General features: G+C 46.9%; 2 protein-coding genes across 3 annotated transcripts in view; both read right to left on the minus strand.

Annotated features, from left to right (window-relative positions):
* USP4 (ubiquitin specific peptidase 4) overlaps positions 1–18,194 on the minus strand; it is a 34,787-nt gene extending 16,593 nt beyond the window's left edge. The window contains exons 1-10 of one of the 2 annotated variants that reach the window (XM_064724544.1): positions 18,043–18,194; positions 17,768–17,925; positions 17,397–17,527; positions 13,839–13,965; positions 12,068–12,213; positions 11,825–11,886; positions 6,541–6,684; positions 5,784–5,901; positions 1,535–1,708; positions 769–927 (exon numbers count right to left, since the gene is read on the minus strand). In XM_064724544.1, coding sequence (XP_064580614.1) covers positions 769–927; positions 1,535–1,708; positions 5,784–5,901; positions 6,541–6,684; positions 11,825–11,886; positions 12,068–12,213; positions 13,839–13,965; positions 17,397–17,527; positions 17,768–17,925; positions 18,043–18,149 — 1,326 coding nt within the window. In that variant the 5' untranslated portion in view covers positions 18,150–18,194. The remainder of the gene's footprint in view (positions 1–768; positions 928–1,534; positions 1,709–5,783; positions 5,902–6,540; positions 6,685–11,824; positions 11,887–12,067; positions 12,214–13,838; positions 13,966–17,396; positions 17,528–17,767; positions 17,926–18,042) is intronic. The other variant, XM_064724545.1, reaches the window with a different exon arrangement.
* A 4,298-nt stretch (positions 18,195–22,492) lies between these two features.
* Positions 22,493–23,476, minus strand: GPX1 (glutathione peroxidase 1). Its single transcript, XM_064723834.1, has 2 exons — positions 23,185–23,476; positions 22,493–23,086 (listed from the first exon to the last, which is right to left on the minus strand). The coding sequence occupies exons 1-2, from the start codon at positions 23,425–23,427 to the stop codon at positions 22,736–22,738; spliced, it is 594 nt and encodes a 197-aa protein (XP_064579904.1). The 5' UTR covers positions 23,428–23,476; the 3' UTR covers positions 22,493–22,735.
* Positions 23,477–25,696: the final 2,220 nt, after the last annotated feature.

Below are 25,696 nucleotides of genomic sequence, written 5' to 3' on the forward strand. Positions count from 1 at the left end.
TCTACAGTGGATTGAGCACCAGGATCAAAGAAAACTTGGAAAATTGATACTGATAGGTCAATTTCAGAGGGAAGGAGCACTACCAATATGTGTACATTAAGCACAACACACTGGGATTTCTTCTCAGTGAAATTAATGCCTAGCAACAAGTAAAATTTAATCTATCTGCTCTGGCTGAGTTTGATCAGGTATTCCTTGGTGCACACAATGCCAGAAGCATGAACAGAGCTGAGGGGACAGTGACAGGGTCACATGCTGCTCTTCAGGACAAGCAGGTTTGCTCCACTCTCCAGATGGAATGGAGCACTGCCTGTTGCTTTGGAAAGGCAACTGCAGTTACAGCTTTCAAGGAAAAAAGCAGAGTTTTTTTTGTCTTGGAAAATGATGGCCATGTTTCACAAAGACAGGCTAAAAGGAGACAAATTACAATTCCCTGAAGACCTTCACAAGACAACTTATAAACTCCTTACCAAAGGGCATCTGGCATTTGTCTATTCAGGGCAATCAGGGGCTGCTCTTAGCATGAGACTTTTAGTCTCAGGAAGAAAACTGAAAACAAGAAACTTATTGGGCCTCTATCAGGTAAACCTCCTAAGATAATTCCTTTTCTCTATTTAGATAGAGAGCAACAAGGCATGACAAGTCTGTCCTGTGCCAAGGACACTGCTCTGTGGGAAGGATGTTTGTGTGGCCTGTGAGCAGGAAGGGCAGGAGTGTCCCAGAACCCAACTAAATGCCCTGAGGGTCCTTAAGCAAAGGGCACTGTACCGAATCAGGTCTGCCATTGGCATCCTTCAGCTCCAAGTAGGGCTTCTTCTTCACTCTGTTCAAATCCTCATGCAAGCCATCCAGCAGAAAAGCCAAGAGCTCCTGGGAGTCCTGCTGCTGGTATCCTGAGAACTGAGGAGCAAATCGCCCAACCTGTGTCTGAAACACCAAGGCAACAGTCAGGGGACACAGAACACTCAGGCTGTGCTTGTGGCAGAGCTCAGCTCAGCACCACCTTCTGTGGGCAGCAGGCCATGGTGAACTGGATGCTAATGCAGGGAAAGGTGCCAGAACCATTTCCCCAGCTACTTTCAGTATTTCAGCAGAAAGCAGCTCTTCACACTGAAGCAATGACAACATTACACCAATAAACAAAGTTATAGACAAGGGGATGTGTTTTGATGTTCACTTCATAATTTAAATGTTTAGATTTGTAACTTGCAAACCTTTCCTCACTGACCAAAGTTCACAGCTGGCAATTCATACGACCTTGCTTAGTCTTGCAGCAAATTCTGATTCATCTGCAAACAGCCCTCAGGCTGGGAGGGCATTTACTAAGCAACATTAAAGAGCAGTAGCAAACCCTGAGGAAGGACACTGCCCACTGACAAGTTCCTCCCTGTACCCCAAAAAGCATTCACAAACCATGAAACACTGGAGCAATTCTGTCCTTACTGCCTTCATAACATCAAAATACATGGCAGGCATGTTAGCTTGCACTGTTTCTGCTGTCCAGAGCTGTGCTACAGGAACAGGACACACTTACTTTGAACATCCGTGGGGCCACGTGGGACTGCCTCCCAGACCACATCTGTTTAATGAGATCTGCATAGGCCTCTGCAATTTCTCCCCTCATCCCCAGGGGGTTGTTCTGATTTATTTCAGCTTCATATTTATCTTCCAGGAAGTAGTCAGTCAGAGGAGGAGTATTGCTCAGGCACTGAGAAAAGATTAAGAAAATTAATTTACTGCACGGGACAAGAGATTTGTGTGACAATGAAACAACAAAACCAACTTTCACCATCAGAACATGTACCAAGTTAACAAAACTGGTGAGACTCAGAAGCTTGTTTAGTAAAACAAAGAAAAAATTAAGGCAGAAATCTGCATTTGAAAGACTGATATCTAGAAAATTAAAGCATAATGATAAATACAAGAAAGAAAGTAACTAGTCCTCAACATGACTAGTTTGCATGACAAACTAAGATTGAAGTACATTTGATTTAAGTCACTTGGATAATAAAAAATTTTAAAGTTGTCTCTTAGCTAAGTCCAAGAAAACAGAGTAGCTTAATGATACACAACTGAAAATAAAGTCATGTTGAACAAAAAGCAGGGCAGCCCAAGTTTATTGTGGTGTCCTGAATACCATGTGCATAATGCATTCGTTATTTTAAGACCTGTTCCAGATTTCAAAGCCATCACAGAGTGACTGAAGTAATTTCACAGCATTGGTATCACACTAGAAGTTTGCCCATTCCTTAAATCAAAATTCATACAATTTGTCTCATATTTTGTTTGAACTTCTTAGCAAAAAACTACTCCAGCAAGTTTTTGCATTCTTTAAAATGAACAAAATAATCCTAAGAAATTAAGTTCAAAAGAAAAGAAATAATTATTAGCTTTGCATCACTGTTTCAACCTTAACAACTTGTACAATGAACCTGAACCCTTCCTGTGGCTTTTCATGCTCTTCATTTTTCAAGAATCTTTACACAGGCCCAGAACTGCACACAGTGAGCTGCTCATGTCACTTGTGCAGCCCACACAAGCCAAAACATCCTCCATGTCAGACATTTTTGGCAGGGCACAGCACTGGGACCTTGTGTTACAGTCAGGCACCTGCTCAATACAACTTCCCCTGGCCATTTCAAATGCCACATATTTCAGATTCAGTCCCTAACACTGTCATCTGTTTTACAGTACTGTCATGGTTGAGCCTGGCACAGAGCCAGTGCCCCATGAAAATGCCCCACCCTGGTGTCTGCTGTGAGATGTGACCAGGAATAAGCAAAACAGGCTCCAACTTAAACATAAATAACACTTTATTACCTAAAACTACAGGAAAAAATAGGAAAGACTATAAGGAAAAGAAAAAAAAAAATTGAAAACCTTACAAAAACCACTTTTCCTCCTCCCCACTCCCTGACTTTCCCAATCCAATACATTCTCTCAAAAATACCAACTGCCCAGTCCGGCACGACACTTTAGTATACTCAAACATCAGTTCATGAAGAGGGAAAGGAGTCCTTCTTGTTCCATAGGCTTCTCATGGAGACACACTGAGACCCTCGTGTGCTTCCCTGTCACTCCGGCACCGCCCGGAAAGTCCATTTGCCGCTTGTGACACGTTCCTTCCATGCTCAGTGCTCTCACCACCGAGACATGGCCAGAGCTGCTTCTAGGGTGGTCTTTCAAGGATGCCTTGTCTCACTCCAAAAAGGCACAGTCTCTGCTTTTGGGACAACTGTCCCCCCCATATATTTCCAACCCCTGGGGCCGGGGGTCCTCACAAATGAACCTCCTGGTTTTGAGGCACTGCCTCCCCTAAATGCAGTCTGTGTCACAGGAACAACTGAGTCCATGGCTACAAGAAAAGTCCAGCTAAAAGGCCACTCCAAATCATCTCTCCCCATCCAATCATCTCCACAATCTCCGGGCCAAAGTCTTTACCTCATATCATCTCTCATCTCCCTTCTTATTCAGCTTCGAGGAGGATTAGCATTTTTGTAAGGCCCCAATCATGCAAGAAAGGGTTAAAAGTTTTCAGTCTCTGTCTGTCCTGGGAGATGATACTCCCACACATGCTGCTGCTGCGGCCGGCCGGGCTCTCTCTCTCTCTCCCCTTTCTCCTCCTGGCGGGCTGCCATCACATTCGGTGCCGCCGGCGGCTCTCTCTCTCTCCGGGGGGGGGGGGGGGGGGGGGGGGGGGAAAGGGGCTGGCTGCCCGATATCTCTTGGGGCTCCCCCACCCTTCCATCCTCGAAGCCCCCTCTGTCCAGGCCCTGGCCCCAGGCCTCACCGCATGGCTGTCCCCTCCCCCGCCCAGCAGCAGCGGGCCGGGCGGGGGGAGAGATCTGACCTCCTCGCCCGACGAGTCCCAAAGAGGAAATGCCAGGGCAGTGCCCTGCTTTTAACCCCTGTGTATTCTCGGAGGTGTGTCCAAACCCCACTGGCTACACCAGGTGTCAGTATGAAACTCAAAACCTTCATTGGTTTGACCACAGCTTCCCAGAATTCCCACTCCTTCCGGGTCAAACCATGACAATCCACCTTCACCTCCGAGAATACACTTTCTAAAATTATCAACAGGACTACAAAACACTTCTACACAACAATACCTTAGATTCACTATGACTATTTATCTACCTTAACTTAGTACATGCTTTCCTTATTCTTCTTGGTCTCATCTCACAGCTTTACCTCATCATTCTCCCGTGATTCGATTCCCGGTCAGGGAACCAAAAAATGTCATGGTTTGAGCCTGGCACAGAGCCAGTGCCCCCATGAAAATGCCCCACCCTGGTGTCTGCTGTGAGATGTGACCAGGAATAAGCAAAACAGGCTCCAACTTAAACATAAATAACACTTTATTACCTAAAACTACAGGAAAAAATAGGAAAGACTATAAGGAAAAGAAAAAAAAAATTGAAAACCTTACAAAAACCACTTTTCCTCCTCCCCACTCCCTGACTTTCCCAATCCAATACATTCTCTCAAAAATACCAACTGCCCAGTCCGGCACGACACTTTAGTATACTCAAACATCAGTTCATGAAGAGGGAAAGGAGTCCTTCTTGTTCCATAGGCTTCTCATGGAGACACACTGAGACCCTCGTGTGCTTCCCTGTCACTCCGGCACCGCCCGGAAAGTCCATTTGCCGCTTGTGACACGTTCCTTCCATGCTCAGTGCTCTCACCACCGAGACATGGCCAGAGCTGCTTCTAGGGTGGTCTTTCAAGGATGCCTTGTCTCACTCCAAAAAGGCACAGTCTCTGCTTTTGGGACAACTGTCCCCCCCATATATTTCCAACCCCCTGGGGCCGGGGGGTCCTCACAAATGAACCCTCCTGGTTTTGAGGCACTGCCTCCCCCTAAATGCAGTCTGTGTCACAGGAACAACTGAGTCCATGGCTACAAGAAAAGTCCAGCTAAAAGGCCACTCCAAATCATCTCTCCCCATCCAATCATCTCCACAATCTCCGGGCCAAAGTCTTTATCTCATATCATCTCTCATCTCCCTTCTTATTCAGCTTCGAGGAGGATTAGCATTTTTGTAAGGCCCCAATCATGCAAGAAAGGGTTAAAAGTTTTCAGTCTCTGTCTGTCCTGGGAGATGATACTCCCACACATGCTGCTGCTGCGGCCGGCCGGGCTCTCTCTCTCTCTCCCCTTTCTCCTCCTGGCGGGCTGCCATCACATTCGGTGCCGCCGGCTCTCTCTCTCTCCGGGGGGGGGGGGGGGGGGGGGGGGGGGGGGAAGGGCTGGCTGCCCGATATCTCTTGGGGCTCCCCCACCCTTCCATCCTCGAAGCCCCCTCTGTCCAGGCCCTGGCCCCAGGCCTCACCGCATGGCTGTCCCCTCCCCCGCCCAGCAGCAGCGGGCCGGGCGGGGGAGAGAGATCTGACCTCCTCGCCCGACGAGTCCCAAAGAGGAAATGCCAGGGCAGTGCCCTGCTTTTAACCCCTGTGTATTCTCGGAGGTGTGTCCAAACCCCACTGGCTACACCAGGTGTCAGTATGAAACTCAAAACCTTCATTGGTTTGACCACAGCTTCCCAGAATTCCCACTCCTTCCGGGTCAAACCATGACAAGTCCCTAACACTGTCATCTGTTTTACAGTACTAATGAGCTAAATATAAGCCAAACTAAACATGACTTTTTGGTCTGTTTATTTTTGAGGTGTAGTCTCCCCATGGAATCACATTAAATATTCTTTTCACAGATTTTAATCCACAATATTATGAGACTAATCTTTTATTTAATTCTAATGAGGGCTCTTTCTAATTCTTACCTGTAATGCAGAATTCATGAAGCAGGTGTTTCCAAGGTTACTGAGTCCACAGAGTCCAGGCTGTGAGAGGGAAGCACTGTCCCTGCAGTTGTAAGAGTTACAGCCAAACCCAGAACCTCTGCAAGAAAAGACAATACAGTGAACTCCACAATGAGTTTGTTGAGTCTCACTACTATTTAAAAGTCACATCAAATACAAGGCAGAAAACTGTTTACTGAATTTTTTTAATCAGGATACCTGTTTGTGCTACCTCATAGGGGCTAATATTGAATACCAGGGAAAAAAATGTACATGCTAACTTTGGAAACATTAATCCTTACAAAGTCTATTATTTATTTATGGCTCATAACACATTCATTTCCTCTGTCTGTAAGTAAACAGCACACTACCCTAACACAGCAAGAGTCTAGATAATGCACTTTAAGGAACAATAAGAGAATTATGATCTGTACCTGGAAGGCTTCTACCACACTGGCAGACAGACAAAAGAACACAATCCCTTCCCTCATGCTCTGAGTCACCACAAAAAACAGGCAATGCTCTGGCAGTTAGTAAGCTCTGGAACATGCACTACTTTTGCAAGTCAGCAAGGAACAGCAGAAGGCAGTGGTTTCAAAAAGCCAAGTCCAATAAACAGGTACACAAGAGTAGTAGAAGTCCTCTAGGGCACCATCACACTCCTTTTCTATTCAGGCAAGGATGCAAGGGATCACTCACATGAAGGGTGACAAAACAAAAAGAACATTCCTGCTCTTACCCCCTGCCCAGGTGGGAGCTGTTGAGTCCATAGGAGTTACTGCTATCACCGTTAGTAATGACAGAAGTGGCAGACACTGAGGAATAAGAACTTGCTGATGATTTTGAAGAGGTAGTAAAGTTTCTGCTAGTTGCAGTGCTTGATCTGGGAGAAAGGAAAAAGAAGCAGAAACAGTGCTACTACTTTCTTTATCCCCAGCCCCACCTCCCACAAAACTCCAAGGACTTGCTGAGCTATAGTTAGTTACCCCACACAGAATTTACTGCTTTAATCTGTTTGATCACATTTCCAAACAATTGTCTGGAACAGAAACATCAGGAAAAAGGTACCAGAAGTAGCAGCAACAATTATTCCTTACAGGCAAATCTGGGTCCCAGACAGAAATAAGTAGCAATTCAGTGTGAGTGAGAGGGAAGCAAGCTTTAATTTTATGAGTAAACCACCTTGAAATAAGCAAGCAAAACCTCCCAAATCAGAAGACCACAGAACACTACCTGCATTAGAAAGTGACCAGGTCAGTCCTTCCCTGCCTGAAACTCAGACCATCTATTCAAACACAACATTCATCAGGAAGAAGATAACCAACGAGGCACTAAAATTTAACAGTGTCCTGTCATCAACAGTTCCATAAAAAAAAGGCAAAACCACAAGGCAGTACTAATTTTGACACTAATTAGTTTCTCTATAGTAAGAGTTGACTGGTCTAATCTCTCCATCTCTGCCCAAATAAACACACAAAGCCAAAACTAAAAAGGTGCAGGACACCAACAGCCACACAACAGTTGCTACTAGCCCCAAACCAGAGCAGGGAGCCAGCAGAGGATAGGGCTGTCAAGCTTCAGCTTGTGAATTTATTCTTTTTTATTGTGGCCCTTGTTTTCAAATGATACAAACTAAAAATGTATATTCATAGCTCAGATGGCACTAAAAAAATTGTTCTGGAAAACCTCAGTGGGGAAAAAACTATACAACAATGAACAAGCCATAAAGGCCATGACAAGGCAGAACAGCTGGACAGCCTCAACAGTTTGGAAATATAATAGCAGTAAAATAAATACAGAAGTAAACAAGTTACAGGAGGAGCTTCCAGATGGAACTGGAACACCCCAAACACAGTCAAAGCCTGAAGCATGCTAAAAAAACTCACCAGCCAGCACAACAAAAAAGTATACAGGAAAGTATCCTGGAAAGAATGAGATCTAGCAGAATAACTGAGAGAACCATGTCTGGGACAATACACAACATTCTGTTGTTCCATGCTGCAGGTGGAACTTCAAGATTACCTGGACACCAAAGTAAAAACAATGGAAAAGCAGAAGGTCTAGGCTACACAACAATTATCAGACTCATGTTCATATGTGTGGGTTTCAAGGCTCAAGAATAAAACAGTTTATGTAACAACAGCATGTAAATCCATTAAGAACACATTTTAAAAGTCTGAAGTAGTGAATTATCTAGAAGCAAAGGGGAGCAATCCAGAAAATGCTAGACTTGAGAACTAAGCATCTCTGCTTCACACATTTCATCTCCCAGAGACAGAAACTCAGAAAATCATAAGAAGAAAATCTACTGGTGAAAAAGGAAAATGAGGACAACCTCCTAAGGGATTTCAAGGTTTCCAACAGAAGCATAGAGACAGTGTTTCATCAAGAGTCACATGGCAACTAAAGAGTTCCAAGTACTTCAACAGCATCCTACACAAACAAAAAAAAAGCTAAGAATTACAAAGGAAGATAAAAAACAGATCAGAAAGCAAAGGTAAGACACAAGTCAAGAGTCTTTTCACAAGGTGCTACCCACAAAGTCATCCAGGATCTTGAGCAAGTTCCAGCTAGAAAATTGGGAAGGTTCATGTAAGCAAAACAACAAGAGAGGGTAAGAGCTTTGCATGAGAGAATAAAAGAACAGAAACCAAATGTATTTAGGAAGATAAAGAATTCTACATACTCCTACATTTTAGAAATTACTCATCTGTGTGTAACTCCTGAAGAAAGGATTTCCTAAGGACAGCTGTTTCCCCTCATTTCCCAAGATGCTCACAAAGGCAGCCATTGATTGCAGGTGAAAGGCACAGAGAGAAGCAAAGAAAAACATTTTTCTCTGAAAGCTTCCCACTTGAAGCCTGGAAAGCCATTGTTAGTGACCCCAGAGTACTGCAAGCTCTCAAGGACTGCCTCACTCACACACAGTGACAACAGACAACCTGGATGCCAAATATTTATCCCCAGTGCCACAAAAAGGGTTTCTGTGGAACATGCAGACTTTGGTCAAAGGCATCTGCCCCCTCTATTGCCATCTCTCTCACAGGATGTGACTTCTGCTCCCTCAGAAATGGAGGCCCCAAGACCTTGCTCTGAAGTAAGAGAACAAAGTTATTTCATCTTTGAAATTTATGATCTGACCACTGAAACCCAACTTCATCTTCACAACACTGCAGCACACTGTGTGCCCATCTGCAGGTAAAGACAGCTGCTTTGTTTGGCTACAAAACCTGTCAAAAACCCACACAAATGGCAAGTGAGGAGAAATCTGGAGACTTACAGGACAAAGAGGATAAAATCAAATTACTCTGAGTCCATATGGTAAAAAAACTCCTAAACTAAACAACTTGAAAAACATTGTAAAAGGCTTTCAAGTGGCTGAAAGGCACAGACAGAAAAAGTGTTTCAATTCAGATGAGGCCACCTTCAGAGCAGCAGAGTCAGTCCTCCTTTACACAACCAATAATAAAATAGGAATTTTGTGACAAAAAGTTTTTGTCAGAGCCAGATTAGCTGGGATTTTGTTCAACTGACAAAGCAGAGGCAGTAATGGATGCTCATTTAGAAAGTTCTTACATGTAAAAGCCTCCAGAACTTATGTTACATCCTCAGGGCTCCTCTGCAAGCCTGGCATCTGCTGCAAACTCAAGCACTTCACAGTCAGGGAATAAAGATCTGCACACAAAATATTTAACCCAGTGCTGAAGGGGTCCTCTGAAATCACACAGTGCCATGAGTAAACAGCAGGAAAATTCTAGCTCCAACCAAAAGGTATTTTACTGCTGCATATTGAAAAGGGAGAAATACAGCTACCAGGCAGACACTAAATACAACTTCAGTTTTCAAGTACAATCCCAGGTGGAAAAGGTGTTATTTTCAAGAACTAACACAACTTCTTGTTTGCCTTCACTAAGAAACTTATATCCAGGATGAAAAAAAAAAAAAAGGCAGAAAAAAAAGTGTGCTAGGGCTGAAATGGAATTCTGCTAGTTCAGGACTTTATTTTGGGAGTCCTGTAAGTAACAATTTAAGAGTACTAAATTCCACAGAGTCATTGACAATCTCCCTTCAGAAACAAAGTATGCCTCTAATTTTGAAATTCCTAGAATAAGTAAAATCCATTCCCTCTTCTGAAACTTTGTCTAGAAGTAAAAGCAGTTTCAAACTACAGTAAGAAGAAAGTATTTTGTTCTTTAGAGAGCAGCAAACTAACAGCAGTGGCCAAGCACAGGCTGAATATACCACCCAGGGACTGCTGTGGAGTTTGAGAGCATTTTTCCTGTAAAATGTCAGCCAGATTGATGGCTGGGGAAACAATTTCCACAGCTGCCAAACCTGTGGAAAAGCTATTTCCTCTGCTAGGGGGCCAGTGCCTCTGACAAGCAGCAAAGGGTGGGGAAAAATCCTGATGGCACAGAACCACCCACCCTCTGAGGGGGGAGGAAATGAACTCCCAGCTTGCCAGAACCTCTCCTGGCACTTGGGCAGTGATGCAGGTGCTCTCCAATTCTCTATCAACAGCAGGGAGCTCTGCATTCTGTTTGGTTGATGTCATCAAAACTCTAAATTCAGGAAAAATTCCCTCATAAGCTTTCAGTAATAAACTGGTGCAGCCCAGAAAAAAAAGAGCTCCAAATATTAAATTCCTCATGTATTTTCTGGAGCTGAGAAATAGAACACTGAAGGAAAATCTTGCCTAAGATAGGACAAAGCATAAGACAAAGTACAAAAGAACATATAAATCTTTGTATTACTTAGTACACTTCTTTCAGCCACCATTACCAGTATCAAGTCCATTTCACAAGTTTCATGCTACAGTAAGTAAATATTTTTATGTCATTAGAAAATAGTAATCTACATACCAATACCCACTTTCATTTATCTATCACTAGAGGTTAAATCAAAGCCTTTACATATCAAACTAGCTGCTGCCAAAGGACTGCTCTGAGGCCTGAGAATGCTACACAGCTCCTTTTTAGCTTTGTTTCCTGTAGAAACAAAAGGTTGTGATTGGTCTTGCACAGCTGCCTCTCCCATACTGACTTCAACCAGGTACATGATATGAATGTTTAGCTGCTTTTTACATGGCAATCCTATAGAAAGTTCACTATAATCCCATTCAGGGCATTCTCCTGATTAATTTCCACAGTATGATCTCTCAAAGTGCTGTTTCAGAAGAGGTTTCACTGACCTATCTCATCAACTCTTCAAGTTTAAGACTAGTGTATCTTGATTTCAAATGAGCTCACTTGGCATCAGGCTCTGTAAGTGAACTGATTGTACAGAAAAGCATTTTCTTTATCAATATCAAGTCAGATGGCCCCTGGAAAGGCACCAAGCAGGCATGAGACAGGGGAAGCCATCAAATTCTACTTTCTGTAGCAGGACTTGATATGAGCAGTTCCTTATCATTGCAACTTCCATTCTACACCATTCACTCTATACACATCATATTTCACCAAGCCCTGCAATTACCCAGCTCTTCTCTAAATCAGAGAGCACTGAGGGAATCTGGGTCACTTTTAGAGGCTTCTGTAATTGTCTTTTGTGGGAGGGGTGTTAGTCACCTATTTCTATACCCTTTTTAAGAAGGAACTACCAGAACTCTGAGCATTCACTACTGGCAGGTTTGGGAACACACTCCAAGATCCTTTCTGTTCTACAGCTGCAAAGGACAGATTATTTATTTCACTGTGCAGTGTGCAGAGGTAGCTTTTTAAGCACACTAGCTCAACACAAATAGCACTTTTGCCTCCTAAGCACTATAGAAACCCTAAGCTATTTAATCCTTATACAACCTGTTTGAAACAGGCTTTAAAACACACTCTTGCTAAGAAAAGAAACCAGCAGTAGAACCACTGAAGAATATTTATATTTCAGATTTTCTCTCCTTCAAAATAACCAAAACAAAGGAAGCCACAACAGCCAGTGATAATCAGGCTTTCAGAGAGAACATGTGGTCACTAAAGCCTAGCAAACAAGCTGCACAAAATAACAGAAACCTTTAGAACATGCTTGCTTACTTTGCCAGGCAATGCTGTCCAGGCCACGTGCCATCTTCATTTTTCACTTCTATTAAAACAACCTGAAAGAGAGTGCAGGTAATAAAGGTAACTGCAAGTCTGTTACACATTTTGCAAAAGCATTAGCAAATCCCACTGTCAATGTTTGCTCAAAGTACATAAAAGCAAGTGAAAAAATATACACATCAGCAAAAGCACTACATTAACAAAAAAAAAAGAGAGAGAAAAAGTTATGTCCCTTACCTGACCCTGATAGAGCCCTGCATCTTGCACTGTGCTGTCCAGCTTGCTGAGCTGCTCATAAGTGTTACTCATATATCTGTTCCATAGCCTGGTTTCCTTCTCAGCTGGGATATTGAATAGTTTTCTCATTTCTTTCTCAATGGTAGCTGTTCAGGAGAAAGTAAAACCACCAAAATTCCTAAAACATGAGTGCTTTAGGAGAAACACTAAGACATTCATTCAGCAAGGAGGTACATCACTTGTCCTTCAAGATCCTTCAAGCAGAAAACATATTATGGAAGTTATAATTGCTCATATAGTTTGTCAAATATTAAGTCTGAAAAACTGAAAAACTTCTGTTTTCAGTCATGTATTTGCCTGTCAAGCCCTCAAACCAATAACATGCAGAACACTCTGAGAACTTTCTGCCCAAAGGCCAACTTCTCTTCATCTGAAAACACAGGGTCAAGTTTTCAGTTACCACTGTCAAGTTGCCCACAAAGATGCTGTGCTGGTTTTGCATGGCCTGCACTTTGGTAGGGGGAGAGGCCACAGAGGTGGCTCCTGTGAGGAGCTGCTGGAAGCTTCCAGCATGTCCAGCAGAGCCAATCCCTGATGGCCCTGAACAAGGACATGCTGCTGGCCAAGGACAGGCCAGTTAGAGAGGGTGGTAACATCTGTGATTACATATTTAAGAAGAAAATCAAACTAAACTGCACAAAGTCATTTCCTAGTCAGAGAAGAGGAGGAGGTGAGAACATGTGAGGGAAACAACATGGAGACACCAAGGTCAGTGGAGAAGGAGGGGGAGGAGGTGCTGCAGGTGCTGGAAACGAGACCCCTCTGCAGGCTGTGGGGAGAGCAGGGTGAAGCAGCTGAGCCCCTGCAGCCCATGGGGATCCAGGGATTCAACCACAGCCCATGGGGATCCAGGGGGGATGCAGAGATCCACCCACCATGCCTGCAGGAGGCTGTGATCCAGCAGAAGCCCCAGTGGAGAGAGAGGGCCCTGCTTCCAGGCTGGAGCAGCCTGTCCTTGGAGTGCTGCACCCCGTGGGAAGAGAGACCCTCGTCACAGCAGTTGTGGGAGGGCTGTGTGCCCATGGCAGGGGCTGACACTGCAGCAGTGTTGGGAGGGCTGTGTGCCCATGGGAGGGGCTCACATTGCAGCAGTGTTGGGAGGAGTGCTGCTCAGGAGATTGGACCCACACCAGAGTAGTACATGGAGAGCTGTCCCCGTGGGAGGGATCCCACAGCCCCACAGGGAAGGGTTCCTCTCCTGGAGCAGCAGAAGAAAACCTCAGCTGATAAACTCACCAAACCCCCATGCCCTGTTGGTGGGAAGGAGGGAGGGGCTGGGGGAAGAAGAGGTGTTTTTAAGGGCTTATTTTTACTTCTCATTATCCTCCTGTGATTCTGTTAGTAATAAACTGACTGTCTACCTCTAAGTCATGCCTGTTTTGCCTTTGCAGTGTTTTCTCTCAGTCCTTAACTCATTAACCCTTCGTTAATTTTCTTCTCTCCTCTGCCCAGCTGTGGCAGGGGAGGGTGAGTGAGCAGTTTTTGAGGGTGCCTGGCCTTTTGGCCAGGGTCATACCAAGACAAATGTTTTCTTCAGTTTAGTACTGTACATACAGGACAGCAGACATTCAGCATTTTAACATGTGAAAAACATAGCAATGAGAGAGAGAGAGAAAAGTCAGATTTGCTCCAGTCTGGAGGTTCTGGAGGGCAGAGATTATCTCCTGAGACAGCCTCAGAGCACAGCTTCATCTACCAGAGAGCTACTTACCAACAGTATCTGCCTTGCTGAAGTGGCAGCTGATGACATTGTCGGGATCGCTGCTCTCGCACAGCTTCAGCTCCAGGAGATAAACCTCGACCTTGTAGTGCTTCACAAAGAGCCCATACTCCACCACCTGCACACAGGGAGCAAGGCAACACACAGCTGCAGCACTGGGCACCCCTCTGGAGCACACAGCTCTAAATGCTGTGAGCCTTGTGGAGAACTGAGAGTCAAGCCATAAACTGAACACTGATTGCTCCCACATTCAGTCACCAGCTTGTTGGGGGGTTTTGTTTGGTTTTTTAAATGGAAAATCCCAGTGCTTTCCTTCCACAGTGCAAAGTTCCAGAGGTCTATATCACAGCTGAACTGAGTGTCAGCTAAGCACTCATGAAAAACACTTGATAACACAAAGCATTCTAGAAGAAAAATACCTTTTGCCTCTAGTCTTTGGTTAAGTTTTATAAAAGAATTAAACCAAGCTGGAACACTGGAGCAAAATCTCTTCTACCAGAAGAGAGCAAACCAAAGCATTAATTATTTTTCTGCACAGTACACAGAACCTGCCTCAATACTCTCTCCTAGCAAGAACAGAAAAGTACCTCTGAAGTTGTTTGGATGCCACTGCTTTATTTCAGAGTACCTTTCAAATCAACTTTGCATTTGAGAGAATATTCCAGTAGGTACATTTACTCATGCCCCTAGCTTCCAGCATATTTTTTAAAAATCTTCCATAAAACTGGACACCATTCTTCACTTAATGTATTCTGGGATCACCAGATCACAGAATGCATTATGCCATAAAGAAAAGCACATTTCACAGGCCAGTTATGAGACAACTGCAATGTAATAGGAAGAGTAAGAAAAAAAGAAAACCCCACACCTCAATTCTCTCTGGAGGCTTTGTAGAAAATGGAACATATTTCATTGAAAAAGCTGGTATAATATTTAAAAGTAACAGTGAGAGGCATTTGGACAGTGCCCTTAATTTGCTTTAACTTTCAATCAGACCTGAATTGGTCAGGCAGTTGGACCAGATGATTAAGTCCCTTCCAACTGAAATATTCCATTCTATTCCTGTGACACCAGACTTGGTATGATCTACACCTAACATATTACAGAAAAAACTACCCAGCTTTGGAAAGAAACAAAGAATTAAGACCTAGACTTATAGTGACAATTCCACTAAATTATGCTTCCATTTCTGAGGATTGCTGCTTTTAGAAGGTTGTATTAGATATGCAAGGTGCTTTAAAGGTAAATAATTAACAAACACATTTGACAAGATCTTCAGTACTTTGCTGTTACAACAGAAAGTAAAACTCCCTGTTTAAGCAGCTTCTTGACAAGCAGAGCAGACTTGTTTTCAGGAAAGAAAAGAAACCAAGTCAAAAGTTCTCCATTTATTTTTCAGAATAAATGTCACTAAACGTGACTTCCTGTTCTCCAGCATTCTGTAGTTAGAAACAAGTAAGAGCCATATTCAGAAAAGAAAAGAACTCTTTCCAAGAAGTTCCTGATCAGATCATTGTGTCCATCAGGATGGAGGAATGGAGTCTCTAATCACCTGCAGATGTCTTTTAAACTGCATCTGAGCAGCTCCCTTGTTCTCTGCCAAAGGACAGCTCATGTCAAGCCACTGCCCAGCAATCTCAGCACAACCCAGCTGCTGAGGAAGCACATTAATAAACCTTCCCACAGGACTCCAGAGATGACTGCCCAAAAATATGGTTTGAGACTATCAAAAGAAACTGAACCACAAATAAATCAAATCTAATCCTCCTGTACTTGGCTCTGATCATCAAACACAGAGATGGAAGAAATATCTTTTAAAACCATAAAGATGCCTGAAAATCATTTCCCAGATCCTATTTTTATGGATATTTTTATGTATGAATTACAGTTGATCCACCTTTAGGAAAAGTCTTAAGGCACTCAAGGACCACAAGTTTAAGTGCTTGACTTTTATAATGCAATCTGGGGAATACTGTAACCAGATCCTGCCCACATCCTACTCAGGTGCAGCAGGGCAGCTTCTGTGTCTCACTGACCCACTGGATTTTTGTAAGATGCTCTTACATCCCACAAACCTACTATTCTGCTATATTTTAGCATTTTCTTAAATATAAAAACCCCTTCAGTTATCAGGTTAACAACAGAGACTGACAGTTTCACAGCAATTCAAAACTTGAAAACTTTACTCTTAACTAGACCCAGAATAACCTGGCATGTCAGGTCTGTAAACCAGCACTGAGTTCTACCCCCTTGGTTATTGCACTATTGAAAGCAGCATCAGATACCACAACAAAAGAAGGCTCATGCAGTTAAGCCCAAGTGTTTCCCCAATAGCTCCCAAATCTCTTGTCAAATTTCAATTTTTTCAGAAAAGGGAGTGTGTGCCACAAAAAAAGGGCTTTGTGACAGCAATCAGCCAGCTCAGGAAGAAAAGCTCCCTCACTTGGAGAGGCACTGATCACTGACAGCACCAGTTCTCCCTCTCAGCACAGACCTGCAATTCCTCAAGATGTTACATGTTCCTCTAAAACCACATCTCCTTTAATGCTGTAATTATTTCTCCTCTCCTGCTTCTTGCTTCCATGGGAGTTCTGTCTACTCAGCTGAGAGAACCTGAAGTAACCCAGGTGATCCTGGGTTAACTCACCACTCCTAAGACATCAGAATTTCTTACTACCTGCAATTTCTAGCCCACACTGAATGACAATGTTCCAGCACTTCCTGATCTTACTTCCCTTCTGGTGCCACACTTTGCTAGGTGTTACACCTTGAAGTAATCCTTACTTACAACACAGTGCTGCTTAAACATAAGTGATGTTAATTCCATATTATATCAACACTTGGTGTAGTGATTAGTTTCTTAATGAGCCCCACACACTGGCATTGCTCAATTTAGTCAGAACAATTGGCTAAAACTAAATAAAAACAAAAAACCTTTTACCTATGCACTTTCCAAAAAAAACAACCAACCAAAAAAAAACCCAAACAAAATGAAAACAAACACTTGCCAATTTCACCTTACAAAACAGGTTACATATTCAGAATGATGACTGCAATTGTCAACCAAAAATATGACTTACAGAACAAAATCATATATCCATCTCTTTATAAAGATTTTAGAATCACACAATTTTGGAAGAGAAAATAAGAATCACCTTACGCTCCAGAGAAGTCCCTAATCCATCTCTACCAAAAGACTAATTCTGTCCTGGAAGATAAACTAGTTTGACCAGCAACTTACACTGACCCACAAAGTACAAACTACTCTATGCAATATAAAAGCACTGTTCTAGTCCAAAGAATCATAACCTGAACAAGGTTCAGGGTTCTTGTTCCTGATAAACCATCAACTCAGAACCCTAAACATTCAGGCATTTTGGCTGAAATACAGGCAAGCTGTTCTTTCACACAAGGCAAAAAGACCTCACATTATTATCTCCAAAGAGCTACTGAGAATCCTGTCTTAGCTGGCATGTGGCAAAATAAACCATTTACGTTTGATGGAGATCAAAAAATGAAACCAGGAGAAGTTGATTCAGCCATACTTACTTTCCTCACAATAGGCTGCTGTCCGTCTATACAGCCGTACCACGCTACTAGTTTGTTCCAGGCTTCGGTGGGCACCAGCACGTAATCCAGCTCATCAATGAGGTGTTCTTTCAAACTTTGAGTTTGCGGATCTAAAAGAGAGACAGACAGCAGAGAGCAGGGCATCAATCAGCGCCTTTTCCTCTCCAGAGGCACACACGTAGTGCCGGGACACGGAGGAACAGCGGCGCTCCGGGGAGGCAGAGCCCGGCCGGTCCCCTCAGGGCCAGGGCGGTGCGGCCGCGCGCCCCCTGCAGCGCCCGGCTCCGAAAGCGAAAGCGGCGCGGGGAAGTTCCCGGCCGAGCCCCGGCCCCGCTGCCCGCAGCACTCACCGCCGAACAGGCCCGAGTTGTCGATGGGCCCCGGGAACAGGCCCGCGTTGTCGACGGGGCCCGGGAAGAGGTTGGGATCGCCGGCGCCGAACATGTCCCAGGTATCGAAGCCCACGTACTTCTTCCATTGCTTGAACCACCGGCTCTCCACCAGGTACCTGCAACACACGGCACCGCCCGGCGCGGCCCCTCAGCGGCGGCGCGGCCCGGCCCGCAGGCCCCGCCGCCCGCAGGGGAGGGGGACGGGGAGGGAGGGGAGGCGCGGGTGTGCTCACCAGGACTCGCCGGGCCGGAGGGCCGTGGCCAGGAGCGGCCCCAGCTCGGCCCGCTGCTCCGCCGGGTCCGGCCGGGTCCGTTCCCCGCCGGCCGCGGCCGCCGCCATGTCCGTGCGCGAGACCCGGCGCGGGCGGAGGTCGGAGCGCGCGCGAGCGCGCGGGCGGGCACGCGCTGGGCGAGTGGGAGGGACCCGCCCCGCCCGCGCGCGCTCCGTGACGGGGTGGGCGGGGCCGCGCGCGCTATGGCGGCGGCCGCCATCTTGCGGCGGCACCGTGAGGGCGCTTGGGAAGGGCGGAGTGTGCGCCGCGCTGAGCGCTCGTACGGGGGCTGCAGGGGGAGCCCGGGGAGCAGGAGCGCTGCCCGCGGGGATAGACCTCGTCCCCGAGGGAGCTTCGTGGTCGAGAGGGCTCCCTCGCCAGCCTCTTTGAGTGCTCAGATAAGAACACTTGTGCGAACACTGTGCTCCCTTCCGCCTCCGCAGCAGCACCAGCCCAGCCCTCCCCAAAGCTGCCCAGGGTGGCTCCTGCCAGCCCCTTGCTCTGGGCTCCAGGCACCGTGTGCTTCACTTTCTCAGCAAGAATCTCCTCCCTGAATTATGGCTCAGTGGAGATCGAACCCAAGCTTTAGTTCTTCATATAAAGAGTTTATTTTTCTCTCTCTCTCTGTCAAAACTGGTGGCAGACCCATTGCGTTGGACTGTGGTTTCGGTTTTAGACGCTCCATTTTCTGACGTGGGGCACACTGGTGAGGGCGTTGCACTGCAAATTGTTAGGGGAATAAACGGGACAACGGGTGTGTGTGACTGACTGGGGCATGTCTGAGGAGAGAACTGCTCCAGGAGATTCAGACATTGATCCCTCCAGTACCGTGTCGGGTCCTTGAGAAGGAGGGCTCTTGGGTAGAATTCAAAAAATCTGCCTTAAACGGATGCACCAAAGAAATCCCTTTACCTTATGTGAAAAAAAGGCGGGGGTGCTGTGACTGCCTGTGCCAGGAGCCTTCTGGCAGCACCATGGGCAGGTGGGCTCTGCCAGCCTGGCACTGCTGCAGCAACCAGGGTAACGTGATAAAAGCCTTTTATCTTCCTGACAGCAGAGCAATTCCATTCAGTTAACGCTGAAAGAACCATTTTCTCCTTCCAGTAAGAGTTGAGTGTTGTTACTTCAGTTTTTCTCAGAGGGCAGGGCCCCTTCAGGCTCTAACACACCCTATTATGGCAAGGCTGGGTGTGTTTTTAAAATGAGTCAGCTATTCTGAGATAGTACTTGGTGGCTGACCTCACTCTGCTAATGAATTACTGACTCCTCATAGAAAGTGTGGTAAACAATTAAATGGTTTAATTCAGGGTTTTCTGATTCAGTGCAAGAAAATTACATTGTTCCAGTTTCACTGTAGACAGAGATGTCTGTGTTCTCCTCGCTCCTCAAGCACTTTCCTTTCAGCCATGGATTTCTGCCCCCATCTCCAGCTCATCCCAATGGGTATGAAAGTGGCACTGACAGCAGCAAAGCCCCCTCAAGTACCACAGGACTGAGGCAGGTGTTCCCAGCCTGCCTTGTGGTGGCAATGATCAAACACAGTGACTGAAAGCTGCCGAGGAGAAAGGGAATTTAAATAGCTGAAAGAACCTTGTACAGGCTGAGTAAGAAAGGTCTCAGACTCAGGCTGATGGCACTTCTGTTGAGTAGACACTTCTGAACACATCTCATCAGCCAGGATTTCAGCAGATAGCCCAGGGTTTGGTGGGCAGAACACTAGGGAATCTGGGTGAGGGAGAAAGGGCCAGGAAGGATAATTTTTCATGGAACTAGTTAACACTCCTGACACCTTCAAATATTTGAACTTGTTTAAGAATTTAAGAAGTTGGCTGCAACTATCAGCAGCTAAAGGGGGGAAGAATCACTGGGAGGGAGGACAAGTAGGGGACAAACACTTTCTGTGAAGGAGAGAATATATGAAACTTTGATGTGCAGAAGAATGGAAAAACAGGAACACTAACAGAGGGATTAAGTGTTTGCAATTAAAGTGTAGTGTAGGAGTGTATATGTGACAGACAGGAGATGTTGAAAGAACAACTTCCTCAAGCCACAGAAGCAGCCAATTGTGCTAAAGTAGTATTTATTTTAAGGTTGCCCTCTGAGTCAGTCTGTTTCTTTCTGGAATTACAGAAATAGAACTGGGCTGATTTATAATACCTGAAGAATTGCCCGGGATTCTTCATGCCTCCCCTCAGTACAGAGCTGCTGCCTGTGGTGAAGTGTTCACCTCCGCTCATCACAGCACCAGCCAAGGTTTGGGGTGAGATCCTGCGTGGGGACCGTGCTGCACTGTCCCTGTCACTGCCAGGCAGCTCCAGCCAGTCCCTCTGTGCTGCAGCCTACTGGACCCCAGAGCCAGCTGTTCCAGGGAATGCTGAAATGAGACAGGGAATAACAAGGCTGGGCAGCTTTCAGCCACGCTGCAGAGTTCCTGCTGGTGTGCTTACACTGGGATTGTTCATCTTCCTGCTGGCATGGCTCAGTTTTGTCCTGGAATCGTGTCACTGTGCTGCTTCTGGCACGGCTGGAGCTGTTGCTTTGTTGTTCTGCTAGCACAGCCCCAGCAGTCAGAAGGTAAATAAATCCCCATAGGTGCAGAACAAGCACAGTGCAAGGTGCAAGAGACCTTTATGGCATGATGCAGCTGCAGCAGGTGTTGGGCTCTGCTCCCTGTGGGCCTTGGCCAGAGCCAGAGCCTGGTTAGGGACAGAGGAGGCCCCACTCAAACGCTCGGCTCGAGTTCGGTGAGTCAGGAATGAGGAAGTGCAACAGCTCACATTGAGAAAGATTTTCAGTGCCCTAGGTTTCTGCTGCTCCTGATCCCCTGTACTTTCCACCTATTTCAACATCTTGCATTTATGAAGGAAGTAGAACTAACTGAAAAAATAATCCCCTACACCATGCATCATCTGCTGCAAAGCTACAATAGCTGCTGAAAACATCCTGTTTTTTTCTATGAAGCTGTTCTGGGATTTAAGAAATCCCCTGGTGAGGATTGTGCAATCCGAGTTCAAAGCTCGATGACTCAGGGGTAGCAGCAAGCAGGGTGGTGCTGGTTGCAAGGTTTACCCAGTCTCTCCTCAATCTTGAGGGATCCTTGGATATAGGTACAGTAACAAAGCAACTGTGAGTTTGTGAAGTGAAAAGCTACAAACAAGGAAAAAAACCCTACCAAACCCTCAAATCCTGAGTGTTTTTATTATGAAAACAGTGCATGAATGCTTGAAAGCATTATGCCTTCCCTTGAAGAGCCCAAGTTTTTAGTCAGGGTTAGGATTCCTCAGTCCCACACCAAGTTTATGCACAGTGCTACAAGGCCTTGTGAGGAGTGGCTTGCAAGGAAAATATGCTCACAGAGCAATTGGAGGAGTGAACATTTTCCTATAGAAGGAGTTGAGCTACTGGGCAGTAGGATGGCAGGTGAAATTTGGCAGAGGTTCATGATTTCCAGTGGGAAACCAATCATAATTCCAGTCATTTAGCAGCAGCCTGTAAAACCAGGATTGCTGAGCAGGGCCAATATGTCAGAATTATTACTGAATCATAGAATCATTAAGATTAGGAAAGACCTCCAAGATCATTGGCTTCAGTTGTACCAACCTCTCATTAAGTACTTCTCAGCTCCATGGTTGCCAGGAGTCAAAAAACTGTTATGGAAGAAGTGAAAAGGAAATATTTCCTGGCAGACCTGCACTTGGGAGTGTCACATGCAATTCCTGTGCCCAAAGGAAACAAGGACACACTGAGGCAGGGCACAGTTCCCATGGGCCAGGTGGTTGATTGGGGTGGTATTGCACTGGGAACATGAACAAACTGGTTTGTCACATGATTCCTTGCATGGCGCTTCAGTCTCATGGAGGACTGGGCAAGCACGTGAGGATCTGTGCTGGGCCACCACTGACACAAAGTGGTGGGGCCAGTGAGGGGACAGTGGCTCTGTCCAGTAGGGCCAGTGAGGGGGCAGTGGCTCTGGGACAAGGGGAGGGACAGTGGGTGCTGCTCCTGGTCTAGGTCCCCCCAAGCTGCAGAATCGCTCATCTCCCTGCCCTAGCAGTTATCAGCCTGTTGTGACCTGTTGCTGGTAGCCACACTGGGGATTCAGCCAGTGTAAAATCACCCCCTGGCCACATGCCAGGGTGTTCCCTCTGCACCGAAGCCTTAAGGGAGGCCCAGTGAGCACTGGGGCAAGGTCTGTTTGTTCCCCACCACCCTCCCAGGCTTGTTACACGTGGGGCAGGACATGGTACTGATTCACTTGCAGTGGGCTTGCAGAGCTCATGCCCTCAGTTTAGTTCAGCCTGACTGCACGGCCGTGCTCGAGTGCTCCAGGTGAGCACCCACATGGGCTGATGAACAGGTAACAGACCCACCACATTTTACCCAACTCACACAGATTTATCAAGCCACAGCCTTAAAGAAACTACACAATTTTTATTCAGAGAATCACAGTGAACTACTGAAACTCACAGCTGCTTGCCCTGGCATACCTTCCCAAACATTCCCGTGCAACTTTTGAAAACATCAGGCACACTTCAAGGATTTGGAAGATGCACCATCATAAGCAAAATCTGCACGAGACATTGGGATTTCTGCCAAAGCAGCGGGTCCCTGCAAGAAAAACAGCCAACAGCAAGGGCAAAGGGCAGAGAACTTTCTAGTCAACCTTCTGCAGAAGCATCTCAATGTCGTCCTGGATCTTGATGGTTTCGAAATGCCGGCTGTAGCGTTTGAAGGGCATGCCGTCAGGGCGAATGAGGAACTTCTCGAAGTTCCAGGCGATGTCATTGCGGCACACCGGGGACCAGATGATGTACTGCGGGTTGGTCATCAGCGACGAGGGGTCGTCGTGCGGGAAGGGCAGCGCCTCTTTCAGGAAGGTGAACAGAGGGTGCGCGTCCTTCCCGTTCACGTCGCACTTCTCGAACATCATGAAATTGGGCTTGAAGCCGTTGCCAGGCCGAACGTGCTCGAGCATGGGAAGGATTTCTTCGTTGGTGCAGTTTTCCTAAGGAAACAAAGGTAAAATCGCGCCGAGAACGGCCCGTGAGAGCCCGGCCCGGGGGACGGCTCCCCTCCGCTCCCCGGCCCCGCCACCCGCCCTACCTGGTGACCGAACTGGTTGCAGGGGAAGCCGAGGACCTGGAGCCCGCGGGGACCGAAGCGCTGCTGCAGCTCGTTGAGCTGCTGGTAATCGCGCTTGGTCGTGCCTCAGAGCGACGCCACATTGACCACCAGCAGCACCTTGCCGTTCAGCGAGCCCAGCGACAGCGGCTCCGCCGCGCCCAGGGGCTTCGCCGACAGCTCCTCCAGCCTGGCCACACGCCCGCCCGCTCCTGCCGCCGCCATGGTGCGCAATGCTGAGGGAGCGGCTCCGCTCCCGCCGCTGCCTCGCTCCGCCCGCCCCGGCCCGCCGGGAGCCGGCCCCGGCCCCGCCCCGAGCCGCCCCCGAGCGCTGCCCCGCCCGGACATCGCCCCCGCACCGCCCGGGCTCGGCGGGGCCTGCGCTGAGGGGCTCGGGGGGTTGGGATCAGTGAAATGCGCAGAGCGGGGTGGCTTTAAACCCACAGCTAACAGGGTAGTGTCACCGATCCTCCGAAACGCTGTGGAAAAGCAGCAAAACACAGAATGGTCCCGGGAGTTGCAGCCTTCGTAGTGACAGGCCACCCGCGCAGTGTGGCACCAAGGCTGCAGCATTCTTCGAGAACACCGCTGCCACTGAGCGTGGCCTTGGGGAGAGAAACACCTGCAGTTTGTGCTTCAGGAATGGGAAAGATGAAAGTTTGACAAGAAAGTCTCACAAATATGGATGCTTGGCAGAAAGATTTTTGAATGTAGAATCTGAAGAAGGAACGGAATTGAAAGCAAGTTTTGATATAGAAGGAAATAATTGCTGAGCAAGTCTTACTGGGTAACCAAGGAGGCAAAGGGTGTGTTAGTTAGAAGGGGTTTTTATGGCTTAGAGCAAAGGATAAACCCACCTCAAACAAGAAGGTGTTTTTACCAAGCAGAAAGACAGCACAGGCAAACAAGACTGCCGATGTTGCAAGTAGAAAAAAGGCCTCAGAATTTTCCACTGCAAGAAAACTGAAAAACAACTTCTAGCTTTAACTGTAACATACTAACGTTTAGTGATTGGTGAACAATAACATGAATATGGTAATTATAGTAGCTATGATAGGCTATAGGTAAAAATTAAGGTATAGATTGGTCCTTCTGTTTTAAGGTGCTCAGCAAAGAAAAGTCTATAATGCATTGTAACCAAAACCAAAGGGTCTCCAGGCCTGCCTGCAGCTGGAGCTGACAGCTGTAGGCACAGGCTCTGTCACCCACAACCCTGGGCTGCTGTAACATCTTGGATCTAACAAACTACATTATGAAGAGCTACCTGGAGTCCCACATCCCTCATGACAGCTCTTACAGAAGAAGAACAGGAGGAGCACAAGAAAGAAGGGCAACAAATTCCCTTCTCCAGAGTCCTATAATTTTTCCACTTATTTAAGGGTGGTAAAGTCTACACACAGGATTACAGCTGGTATATCCTCACTAGATAAAGAGAAGTAAGCTCCTTTCTCAATTTCAGGGGTTGCTTTTTCCCATCCTTGGCTTTTCCATTTCTTGCCTAACTGCTTCAGTCTGTTTGCAGGAGTGTTATGCCATGCAGTATTGATTGCTCAGTTCCCCACAGACTGAAGGCAGCCCTAAGTGAGCTGGGCTGTTTCTTGTGCTCACACCAAGCAAGTGGCCCAGCTGTCCCTCCCAGGTCTTTGTGAGCCACTGCCCTCCCCCAGAGCACCCTGTGAAGAGGCAGGTCGGGGTCAGGCCTCGTGTCCATGTCCATGGGTTGGACCAACAGGGACAGTGGAGCAGCACAGCCCAGCAGGAACAAAGAGCCAGGGCCTCAGCTCCAGTGCAGCTCCCAGGGGAAGCAGGGAGCCCCTGCTGAGCCTCCTGCCTGCATCTGTGCCAAGCGAGCTCCTTTCACAACAGCCCAAGGTCAGACAGCTGCTTATCAGCGCTGGCCAGCAGCCAAGGCAGCCGGGGCCCCCACGCGGGGGATGCGCTCAGCCCGCCCCGCTGTCTGCTCTCTTTTGTGCTTGGGAGCAGGGACTTGTCACGAAATGCCAGCTGTCACCAACAGGCACCACACAATGTGCCTCTCTGCTCTGGGTGCCCAGGTGACTGCAGGATCTGGGGGGCTGCTTTGAGCTGCTCTTGGCACCTGCCCCAGCGACTGGGACTGGAACTATTCCAGTTCCCAGCTGTGGCAAGTTTTGGGGACTTTCCTGATTATCTTGCATCTTTGGGGACCTGCAGTGTGTTGCAGCAGTGATGGCAGGAGCCATGTCAAGTGTCCTGAGAGAGATTAGTGCTGAAAAATGGCTGATGAGCAGAGGCACATGATCCATGTTTGCTCTTGAAAAAAATGACAGTTGCAGTCACCACAGACTCCTCCTCACCCACCCTGGGCATAGCGAGCCACAGCTCTGAACAAGAGGAATTTCCCTTCAGGGTGACCTTTACAGTGGGGCCACATCTCTGCTGCCACTTTTGACCTCAGACTGGCACCTTCACTTTTTTGTCTGGTCCCACGGAATTACTCTGAAGTGGAGGAGTT

The sequence above is a fragment of the Zonotrichia leucophrys genome, chromosome 12 (assembly GCF_028769735.1).
Source record: "Zonotrichia leucophrys gambelii isolate GWCS_2022_RI chromosome 12, RI_Zleu_2.0, whole genome shotgun sequence".
NCBI lineage: Eukaryota > Metazoa > Chordata > Aves > Passeriformes > Passerellidae > Zonotrichia > Zonotrichia leucophrys.